The sequence below is a fragment of the Furipterus horrens genome, unplaced genomic scaffold, assembly GCF_987537825.1.
Source record: "Furipterus horrens unplaced genomic scaffold, mFurHor1.1.pri manual_scaffold_9, whole genome shotgun sequence".
Taxonomy (NCBI): Eukaryota; Metazoa; Chordata; class Mammalia; order Chiroptera; family Furipteridae; genus Furipterus; species Furipterus horrens.
In genome coordinates, this window is record NW_028327179.1 from 33639304 (window position 1) to 33651907 (window position 12604).

At 33.8% G+C, this 12604-nt stretch overlaps 1 protein-coding gene across 4 annotated transcripts in view; it reads right to left on the reverse strand.

The window, feature by feature from the left end:
• The window catches only part of AKAP9 (A-kinase anchoring protein 9), a 165338-nt gene that overhangs the window by 137281 nt on the left and 15453 nt on the right, over positions 1 to 12604 (reverse strand). For all 4 annotated transcript variants that reach the window (XM_090287252.1, XM_090287253.1, XM_090287251.1 and 1 more), the window contains exons 2-3: positions 3786 to 4040; positions 1139 to 1183 (exon numbers count right to left, since the gene is read on the reverse strand). In XM_090287252.1, the coding sequence (XP_090143378.1) occupies positions 1139 to 1183; positions 3786 to 4040 (300 nt within the window). The remainder of the gene's footprint in view (positions 1 to 1138; positions 1184 to 3785; positions 4041 to 12604) is intronic.

Here is a 12604-nt window from a genome sequence, read left to right on the forward strand (position 1 = left end):
TAGTCAGTTCAAGCACCAAGCCATCTGAAACTTTCAATTAAAAAAAAAAAAAAAAAAAAAAAAAACAACAAACTATAAGAATTAAGGCACTATAAAAAGAGAAATGCAGTGTTTTCATATATAAGTTCCAAATTTAAAGTCACAAGGGCAGAATCTTTGAATTGCAAGCTTTGATTTTAAATTGAGATACTATACATAGAAGCAACTTTATGTAGCCTAAATAGGGCACCAAGTTATTTATTTAACCCTGGTTATTTTCCTGACAATGTTACTAATTAAGTATATTCCCACCTTTTAAACACATTATATTTTTAGTGTTTTTATTGTTATATTACAGTTGTCCCAATTTTTCCCCCTTTGCCCTCTTCCCCACAGCCCACCCCCCACTCCCACAGTCTGTCCGCACACTGTTGTCCATGTCCCTGTCCATTCATAAATGTTCTTTGACTAGTCCCTTCCCCTTTTTCCCACCGTTATCCCCCTTCCCTCCCCTTCTTTGGCCATTATAAACACATATTTTTGAAATGTCAAAGTTTTCCCCTTATTAGCAATCCAACACAGTAATATGTTCATTTAAGAAGATAGTTTTTTTTTAAATATTAGAAACCTATAATAAATAAAAACTTATGGACTATACTGAGTTACTGAACCATTCAGAATAAGGAATATTTTTCCATGTCATAAAATTCTGGACCAAAGAAACAATCATATCTAAAAGATTAAGAAAAAGTTAATAAAATGACTTATACTTATTATTAAAACATAAAGTATTTCCTAAAGTGGCCAAGGCCTACATCAGTTTTTATCATCTAAATTAAAAATCACTATTATAACATTAATTTCAATACATAAATTTACATAATTAACTAGAATTCAAGCAATTATAAAAAGCATTACTCAAAATAAAATAGCCTATAATATGAAATGGTTACTGTGTTAAATATAGATACCTTATAATAATCATGTATCCTAGAAAACCAATATCACTCAGAGAAACTAAAAAGAAAAGGCTTTTATCCAATTAAGGACCAAGTTATTCATACAGAACCATGTATGTGAACTACAAAAACCAAAGTACTAATAATCAATAGTTTCAAGAAAAATATAAAATGTCAATCATAATATTATTTATTCTTACCTCTGAACTATAATCATCGGCTGTGGTTGAAATTTCACTTTCCGGCTAAAACAAAAGTAAAAACCAATTACATTAAGGCTTTTCCCCATCTAAATATTATATTTTATTAACCTATTACTATTGGCATTAATGACAGAAAACTCACAGAAAAATATCACTAAAAACTGTAAAAATTTTTCAGGTCTTTCAAATTTTCACTCTGATTAAGGTTGGCTAAATAACACATTTAAAATTTAACACTAGGCATTTTTCTATATATAAAAGTACCAAGAAGCATTTACACACAAGGTCTTCTATCACTAAGAATCATTTGTAAGACAAAAGCATCAATTAAGATATTATCCCATTAATCCCTGAGTCTTATTTATTTTATTTTTTTAAGGTTTTATTTATTTTTTTAGAGAGAAGAGAAGGGAGAAAGGAAGAGAGTGAGAGAAACATTGATGTGAGAGAGAAACATCAGGTATGTGCCCTTCTCACATCCCTGGAATTTGGGAATGAAGGTGAGTAGCTTTTCCAAACCGCCCTCAGATGAGAAGTACTGTGCTAGGAAGAGTCAAGGAGGTAACCTAAATTTTCATTGCTTTCGCTCTTCTTCCTCTCATGTAAGGATCTCATTTTAAAACAAATATGAACCATCACCATCTTCTTTCGTATCTATTTATGTAAATTATATTCATCATTTAAGAACAAGTTTTAAGTCTATCTCCTCTATGATGTAATAACTGAGGCCAGGAACAGAAATAAGCCCTACCCCTATTCTAAAATTCTGTAGCAGTCATTCCTAACTCATGTGACCCTTTTACGATGTCTAAAATATTTTCATGACAGAAGCTTTCACAGTTCACTTGCTATGCATATTGTGTACTAAAAGGAGTGGTACTGAGGATAAGAAGACACTCTTTGTACTGGAAATGTTAAAACTTAGTGAAGAGCCCAAATACAGAAAAACATAAAGGACACATCTTCAAACCAAATCAAGCACCAAAACTGCACTATTATTTGAAAGGTCCAGATCTCAACAGAAAATTTCAATATACAAATTTAAAAGAAAATATGGCCCATACAAAAGAAAAACAGTAGTCAGTAGAAAATGTCCTAAAGGAAACACAGACACTGGACTTAAAAAATAAAGACTTTAAACTAGCCCTTTTAAATATAGTCAAATAAGTGTCTAAAAGAGCTAAAGAAAATTAGAAAAATAATGTTTCACCAAACAGAGAATATCAATAAAGAGAAAGAATGTACAAAATAATCAAAAAAAAATTCTGGTGTTTAAAATAACTGAAATGAAAAATTCACTAACGGGGCTTAATAGCACATCTAAAGATGAAGAATAAAGAATCAGTAAATGCAAAATAGTTCAACTGAAATTATTCAGTCTGAGGAAAAGAAAAAAAAGAATGAAGAAAATGAACAGAGCCTCAGAAATCTGTGCAATATCAAACATTCTAACATATGCATAATGGAAGACCCAGAAGAAGAGAGATGGGCAGAAAGAATACCTGAAGACATAATAGCTGAAACCCTCCCAAATTAATAAAAACATTAATCTACACACCCAAGATGCTCAACAAATTCTAAGTAGGAAAAACTAAAAATAAGATACATTCTTATGATAAATAACAAATCTCTGACACTTCTGAACTCTTGAATAAAGCTCAAATCCCCATATGTCTAAATCTTTTTGTTTCCACATAAATATACCAAGGCACAATCCAAATTATAATAATCTGCCTTTTCTAACACTGTTCCTCCTAAGCATTCCATCATTCTCTACTCCTAGTCTTAGTTGGTGGATCTACTATCCCCTTCACCACCCTAATCCACTCTTAACTTCTCTCTCATCTCCACATACTGGAAAATTACATTCACCAAGGGGAAGGAGAAAATTAGTACAGTATTCCCTCACTTATGGTGGGCATTACCTTCTAGACACCCCCGCGATAGGTGACAATCCGCGAAGTAGGAACCTTACATTTATTTTAGTATTTATATATATTTTAAGGCTTTATAAACCCTTCTCACACACTTATAAACCGTTCCCAGTCCCTTATTAACCTTACAGCGAAAAATCCATGATAAATAATTAAATGTAATAAAGTGAACTGTGGTATCGAGACTACTGTATTTACTGAGAACTTCCTGCGGACCAGGTGCAATCTTCTGCATTCACCATTACCACCATCTCATCCTCATCACTTTGTGATCCATTTAATACTAAACTACTTATGGTTTCCAAATCATATCACACTGTTTCATGTCTTTGTGAATGCAATCTCTTCAGCACAGAGATTGTGTCCCCTACTTCTTTGCCTCTAAATAACCACACTAGACTGATTCAGGCATTCTCCCAAATCATGATATTCTAGGTTACCATGTACATTGTTGCTAGCATTGCTTTAATGGGTACATGGTCTATCTTACATCTGCCTTCCCCATTAGACTGACTTTCCTAATGAGCAGACTGTCATATCTACCTTTGTATAGTTGGTGCTCAATCCTTGGTTATTCTAGTCACTCAATAAATGTTTATAGAATCAAGCTCATTCATTCATTCATTCATTGCAAAGAGTGCTAATGAATGCTGTCATTAAAAAACTTTCACTTAAAATTTTAATGTTTAAAAATCTGAATGAATACTTACTTCAGCAGAGAAGACCTGGTCATGTTTGATTATTTCTCCACTGTGTAGAGTTCTCATTATCGTGGATTCAGGAGTCACAAATGATCCTACTCCCTGAGAACTATTCATATACATCTCATCACTGTGTGCTTGCTCAATATTCAGAGAATGGTATGTTGATACATCATGTTTACTGCTTGAAGTAGTCTTCTTCTTTTTCTTCTTAGAGGAATTCTGCCCATCACATTGAGCTTTCCTTTGTCGAAACTGGGCAAGCTAGAGAGAGAGAGAGACAGAGAGATTGTCATTACTGTCAAAGATAATTTCTCTTTACCACCACTAAGAAAAAACAGCTTTGGAGTCTCTTTCTTTAAACCATCATTAAAATGATGACAAACTAAAGGACAATTGTTAGGAGTTAATGTATGAATAACTGTGGAACTGCAATGAATTAAGTATTACTGAGTGAATGTTTTTCAAATATTGAAAAGAACAAAAAACATCATGTCTAAAGAAAAGAAGTTAGCCTAGAATTGGGCAGAATAAGGAAAAACAGGCACTCTCATTCACTGTTTGGTGAGAGTGTAAACTCTGGGTGTGAGATTATATAAAAATATAAGAGCTCTAAGTAAATTTGCTTTGTGGAATTCCTGGGACTTCTACTAATTTATATGAAATGAAATCAGTCCATGCAAAAAAATTTAGGTATGTAAATGATCACTGCAGCCTTGTTTATAATGAGGAAAAATTAAAATAATTTTATTATCAAATTACAGTGCTTCTCATGCCTTAGTCATGAGAATTTGTGCCATATACTAGTGCCACTTCTACTTATCATTTATTTAACATGTTTTAATTTCTGTGTTTTCCTTAAGTTTATTTTGAAAGAAGGCTTTCTACCCATGACATAAATTAATAGCCAGTATCACTTGTGATTTTCTTTAACGAAGTAGAAAACAGAAATGAATACAACAAAAAATAAAACTGCATTAAAATTTTAGTTAAGATTGTACTGCTGAAGGTTATGAAAGAAACAGGCAAGTGTGAGAAGGGTAGAGAAGGTATATGAGCATCAAAGAGACTTTTGTCATTAACAGATGAAATTAAAAGGAATCTAAAAAAGGTAGTAATTTCCTTATAATACTACCCAGTGCTATGTAATACTAAATAGGTTATCACCTAAAACAGACGTCACTACCTAAAATCAAAGTATGTATTACATTCTTTGGGTAACACTGGACTAACTCAATTAAAATAATATTAGTGCAAACTGTTATTAATAATGACAGCAGTTATAAAATAATATTGCAAAGTATTCTTTTTCTTAATGAAAGGAAAATTATGTGCATCTCTTTTAACAAAGACAAGGCAAGATTCAGGCTCACAGCCTCTATCAGTTCATTCTAACTAGCTTGATTTTTAATAACATAATATACCATATTTTTTGCTCCCTAAGACGCACTTCTTTTCCCCCAAAGTGGGGGGAATGTCTGTGCATCTTATGGAGCGAATATTGCATCACAGACCGTGACGTGTATTACCTGATCTGTCAGTAGTGGTGACGGTTGTTAGAAGAGGAGGCAGTGGGCCCACGCAAAACCCCTGGGGACCCTTAAATGTCCCACTCCACTGCTGAATCTCAGGGCATCTGGTCAGTTGCTGTCTGCCTCTGCCCTTCACCTGGGACTTGGGAGAGTGCAGAGAGCCGCCTGACACTCCCAGTTACAACCGCTGACCTGTCAAATCAGCTGAGGCTAATAACAGGCATGAGGCACAGTGCCAATTGCCAATTGCCTTCGACACTGGGTGGGGTCTGTGTCAGTAGAACCACCTCCAATCACGAATCACTGTGTCTTAAGCTCTGCCAATCACGAGAGGCAGATGGGTGGAGCTGAAGTAATGAGTTCTCGGCTGGCTATTGGCTCCATTAGATACTCCAGCTGTCTCATCGACCTCCATACTGTTTCCAGTGCACACCACATTTCTGTGTGAGGAGGCCAGCAGTAACTGGGTCAGCAGCCATAAATGCTGAAGTTTACTATATAAAGGGAGTTATGGTGGGGTCACTATTCTAGTAGTAGCACAGGCACTGAGGGGATTAAGGAGTATCACTAGCTGTAACAGGCACTGGGGGTAGTTCACCCGAACCTGTAACTAGGATAGTGATACTCTCAGTGACTATTACAACTAGTGATATCTCTTAACTCCCTCAATGCCTGTTATTAAAGGCCCCCATAAATTCTGACACTAGCAATGATGAGTTCTTGGGGTTCCCAGAAAGCTAGAAGAGTACTTGAACCTTAAAGTCTCTCATTTGTTAATGACAGTGATTATAGTTCTTAATACTGCTGTTGACTGTTGTTCACTTTACATGATTGAAATATTATTCTGTTACATTTTATTAAATATTTTAGTACACCATTTGGTTCAGAATGTTTTTTTTCTTGTCTTCCTCCTCTAAACCTAGGTGGGTCTTATGGTCAGGTGTGTCTTACAGTGTGAATAATACGGTACATAGGCATAGGTAAATTCTGGAAGAATATAACCATAACAACTTTGGTATATCTCTGGATTTGAGATTATAGGTACTTCATTTTATGCTCATTTGAAATTTCCTTTTTTATGTAATAAACTTTCTAAATTTATATGAAGCAACTACTAACCATGAATTCCTAAATATACTTTGAGCTCTCGATCATTCTCGAGAAGAGCAACACAAGCATAAGAACAGGTGTAAGGCCCCTGTGCCTTAAAAAGAGGAAATAAGCTGCCAGCAAATTAATTATATAACTATTTATTAGACCAATTACAAAGTGGTCATTAAATTTCTTATGATATAAGGTATTTAAGCCATCTGATAATGATGTTGGTATGATTAACTATCAAAATACGTGGCAAGCGCCAGAACCTATAGAATAACACACAGCATATTTTATACTCATTTTGTCTGCTGTAGATGAAGAAAAGTATATAGCATTAATTAATAAGAAAGTCTACTTCATAAGTCAGAACTATCTAATTACTGACCTCGAGAATATAAATATATTACATTCTACCTCATGTCTGCCTAAGGAACAGATGCAACACCAGTTGCCTCTGTACATTATTAAGCTGCTGGAATGCATTTAAACTACTTTGAGGATAGCAGATTCATTCTTAAAAATAAACTAATTGAAACACCATTATGTATTACCTGTAAATAGAATCAAAAGTCTAGGCACATCATTTTTTAAAAGACCCTTCAGAGAGAATGTAAAACCAAGAAAAATATTAATAATGGCATTCGTGATATTTATGCTCAATTTTAAAAGCTTCTTAAAAAGCCCATGTTACCTGTGTTAGAAAATATATTCAGATAGCAGAGGATATCAGGACAAAAATGAAGGTTGTTTAAAAGTTCAACTCTGTTAGGTTAAATATAATTTATATTTAATATTTACTCATATGTACAAACATATAACAAAGGAGAAAACTAAAGCTGCATTATAAAAAATTTAATAAAATAAAATACTCTGAGACAACAAAATCCGTTACTAAATGAACCCAAGTGAAAAAGTTAATCATAGATACTGAATATAAAGTAGAATGGTTCTACTGTAGTGTTCAGAATGAATCACTTGTAAGGGCAAAAATTACCAAGACATTGTTTTAGGCCTGTTACTGATTATAGGAAGTAATATTATTATTTGTTTCAGAACAATTAACGAGAACGTAAAGTCCATGAGGATAAGGACTTCTGTTCATTGCAATATTTTCAAAGACTGGAACAGTATTTGATAAATACATGTTGAGTGAAAAATGAACAATTTATCTTTTAAAGTCCCATTAAGTAATCATTTTAAGTACTGTTCCACAGAACCTGAGAATTAAGATGATATAAAAGGCATATCTAATTCTACTACACAAAAAAGATCCATGGTCTCAGAATTAAAATTAGCAATTACATAAGTTAAAACACAAAATAATATCTCTCCTCCATTAGCCAACTCCCCCCCAAAACAAGACAAAATTAAATTCTCAAAAATAATGACCAAAATAGCTTTTTAGCTAGAATTTTTGTTTTATAAAGGAGGGTTTGAGATCATATCATAAATCTAATTTCTTATAGCTATCTAAACTATTTTTATTATAAATCTAAAAGTGGCAAGCTAACAGATTAGCAAATATCAGAAATGCTACTCTATCAGCTAATCATTTGACACTGAAATGATACACTTTAAATTACTGGGAAAACATTTAGTCCAAAACATGCTGAAAATTCATACTGCAACCATCTGTGTTTGTAATTTGAAAGCAATTATAAAAATGTTAACATATGTAGGCACAGAAATAGTTGTGAGATTTACTAGAAAGATATTATGTCCACATACACTTGTCTTGGAAAACTGATTCAGATCTCAAGCAAGAAAGCACCCTACTCTGACTAGAACATGAATAAACTAAATAAAAGTGACTGATTAAATTATCACTTAAACTCAATTATGTAACTCAATTTATAAATGATCCTTCTCAATAAAACACAGACTTCTAAAAATTCTATATAAAACTTGCCAAGCTTTTATAATGTCGTTTAAAAAAAAAAAAAAACCTGCTAATTGAAATCTGTTGTGGCTTATTTGAGTGTTTACTATGTGCCAGGCACTGTGCTAGACATGAGTTAAAATATATGGTCCTAATAGGGTATTTTAGTCTAGGCCAGCCTATTACTTCACTGAGGTGTGAGAAACAAGTGAGATAAAAGTTAGTGTACAATTTCATAAACTCAACAGTCCTCAATACATCTCTAAAAAAGTGGTATGGGAAGCTCTCATCCTAATATTCTCAAAACAGGCTTTCTGTAAGCAGTATGGTTGTTGAGTTTGATATCTGTGAAGGAAATAACTTGGCATATGACAGGTATTAAGTAGCTTATTAATTTAGCAAATATTTACTGATGGTTACCTATCATATGTCCAGCCAGTTCTAAAGGCAGGGTAGGCAATGATGAATCAGATACAAACTCTACTCCTACGAACTATAACTCAGGTAGGAAGGACAAATTAAACAAATATAAATACAGAAATATATCATTGCAAGAGATAAAAAGTGCTTTGAAGAAAGAGTATAGGTACTAAAGAAAGCAAACAACAAAAAGACTTATTTTGGATGGGACTATGGGGAGAGGTTAGGAAGTATTGAGAAATGAATGTGGAAGCTGAGATTTGAAAAAAAACGAGTTACATGTCCAAGATCACAAACAGTAAGTGGCAAAATATCATAGAACAGAACATCTGATTCCAAATCAAGTATTCTTTCCATTATACCAATTTGCATGTCATGCATTCTGAGCTCTCTTTTCCTTCATTTATCATTATACTTCAAATTCTAGAACACTAAATTTAAAGGCACAAACAAATGAAACCACTAAACAAATACTTTTTTGACAAGACTGGGGGAAAACACATACACACAAAACACACGCAACACACATACCCCAAAGGAAATATTATAAAGTATTTTGAAAATATTATCTATTCCCTCCAGTTTTCAAAATTGCTACAAACAGCTATTTTCCATGTCTTTGCTGCAGAAAATTTAAGATCCTAATTAATTCTAATTATAGTGATTATTTGTACTTGTCAGTGCTACGTTTAAATCTTTTTAATATTCCTTAATGAATGCTGCACAAGAATGTTGTACAAACAACATTGCTGTTGTACAGCGAAACTCCAGGGCTCAAACTATGAAAACAAAAAGATTACAACAGTGACCCAAAGACAATTTGTAGGGCAACTGAAAGCGAAGCCAAAAGCAACATTTTGTGCTCTGAAGCGTATTTTCCTACAATATCTCAGAGAAATAAACTGTTGGAAAATAAAAGTGCCAAATAGACTGCGGAAATCAGATATGCAAAAGACCACAGGACTTTACTGAGCCATCTGAACTGTTTACAGCCCATAATGTCATTGAATGCAATCTTTTTTTCCTCCAAAGTTTTGGAAAATCATGTTTAAGAAGAAAACAGATTCTGCAGTCTTGGGAATCATCTTAATTTTACATATTTTAACATATTTCACTGTCTGGTACATTGTAGGCACAAATATTTGTTGAATGAGAATAATGTTTCAAAAAGAATATGGATTACATATAATAGATTACTGGACTGTTGTGTCTACAGACCCTACTAAGGTAGCTATGTGACAATGGACAAGCCACTTAACCTGGGCAGAACTATTTCTCCAACTGTACAATGAAGAGGTAGATTTGAGGCTCTTTTAAGGTTTCTCCCAGATTTAAGGGCCTTTTTTGGAGAATTTTTTTTCAACTGTTTCCTTTCTTTCCTCCTCACCCTACTTCACTTACTTATAAAAAAGAAAAACTAGAAATCTACATTAAAAAAAACTTGCTTCAGAAAAACAATTCAATAAACCGTGTTTATTACTAAATGATCCCAAATGAAAATAAGAATAAAAAGTGGAAAGATTACATTATGTATTCAAAACAAATTATTTCTAAGTATATAAAATTCTCAAAATACTATTTAAGCTCATATTAGTGATTATATAAAGTCAAATTATTTCAGTACAAATAACTGAAAGGTAAACTCCAAGAGAGCAGGGGGTTTTAATTAAAATCAGAGCCTATATAATACTCTAAGTCTAGAACAGTGCCTACACATAGTAAAAATAATAATAATAATAATTTATTTTTACAGAAAACAGACAACACTAAGCAATAAGTTTAGGTATTATTTCTCTGAACGTCAGAGTATCTGCAATTTCTTAAAAAAGGAAAAGATGATAAATCAAGTTCATTGTTACACTGCTACACAACCACACAATGTAGTATTATGTAGCTATAGAAAATAATGTTTCAAAAAAAATTTTAAAAGACTTTATTTCTTTACTTTCGAGAGAGGGGAGTGAAGGGAGATCGAGAGGGAGAAAAACATCGATGTGTGAGAGGAACATCAATCGGTTGCCTCTCACACATGCCCCAACCAGGGACCAGCCCACAACCCAGGCATGTGCCCTGATCAGGAATCAAACCCACAACCTTTCACTTTGTGGGACTGAGCCATGCTGGTCAGGGCTCAAAAAAATTTTAATGTGAGAAAATGCTCTCAAAATAAGGTAAAAAAAAAAAAAAAAAAAAAAAGACAACCAAAACTGCAAATAAGAATATGACTCAAGTTTTAAAATATACTTACAGACAGAAACAAAGAATCAACAAACTGTTAATAGTGATTGTTTGTAGGTTATGAGATTATGGGTGCCTGTTTTCTTCTTTAAAAGATCTTCACTGCCTCCTGCTCCCCAAAAGATCTATAAAGAATGTTCACTAATAATATTATCATGGGCACATATGTTAATATCACTACTTTTAATAGGATATAATACAACTACACATGTTCCAAAAATTTCATCCCAAATGATAGAAATAAGGCAGGAGCCCCAGAAACATGCTGTCCTGAGGCCTGAGCATAACTGCCAACTACGTACATTACACTTCACTGTTCAGAAGCCACCTACCTGTTTCATTTCACTGTCACCTCAGTTACTGGTAACAATGAACAGTGAGAAGAATGGCGCTTTGCCCCAACCTTATCTTGGCTTCAAATGGCTTTTCAGTTTCCCATGAGACCCAACTATACTACTCTCCCCTTCCTTTGAAAAACCTATCTTTACAGAAACCCTCCATTTTAATCTCAGCTTTTTTGGGAACAAAAGAGCCCTACTAGAATTAGAGCGTTTACATTTAGCTATTTTAATCAAGTCAATATTTTAAAATAAAAAGCAACATGGTTTTATTGCGTCATCTGTATAGCAACAGCATAAAATTTCCACCTGGTGGCAGTATACCTGAGTAGAGATATGTTTTTAGGAAAAGAATAACCTCTTGACAGGTTCAACATGCCAAATACATACATTCTTGAACAGTTTTCTCCCACTTTTATGATAAAATCCACATTACTTTAAATGGCACATATGGCTCCTCATGATATGATCCCAGCTATTGCTCCAATGTAACTTTCTGCTATTATAACAGCTTAATCCTTTATGCTCCAGCATGAGGAGGAGGAGGATGGCCAATACTTCTGGAACACTTTGTATAATCTGACAATGTTCTGAGTGCTTCATATCTATTTGTTAGCTGCATCCTCACAAGGCTGGTATTGTCCTCATTTTTTTGATGGAGAAAAGAAGTATACAGAAGTTAGGTAACTTGCCTACAGTCACAAAGCTAACAAATGGCAAAGGCAGGATTTGATCCCAGATGGTCAGTCTAGTCCAAACTCATAACCACTACAGTTATGCTGCTTTTCACAACAAAATCTTTGAAAAAGTAGGTAGCATTCAGTACCTTTTCCTGATTCCCATTCATTCCCTATCCCACAGTAATCTGAATTCTCATTTTTGACAATTGGCCACTCCTCCTTACTTGAAACTGTCCTCCCTTAGTTTCACAGACATCATCATCTCCAAGGTTTATAGTTTGTGTCTGTCTCCTGTGCAGCCTCCTTCTCCACCTGCCTTTTAAACAAAGGTGTGGCCACGGGATTCAACTCTTAGTCTGCATCCCACTCAATCTTCTTCCTGAATGAACTCCCCATTTCCAGAGTATGAGCTAGGATCTTTAAACCAAAAATTTATCCATAGCATGAGCTTCTTTCTGTTTTAAGCTCCAGACTCATAATCAATTTTACATTGGCTCACTCCCCTGTAATGTCCTATTGATAGCCCTGACTCAAAATATCCAAAACAAAACTCATTTTTATTTTACTCAAATATTCGTTTCCTTCCAAATATGCCCACATTTCGTATCTCAAAGACCTGTTTCATTAAAATTCTCCTTTCCCC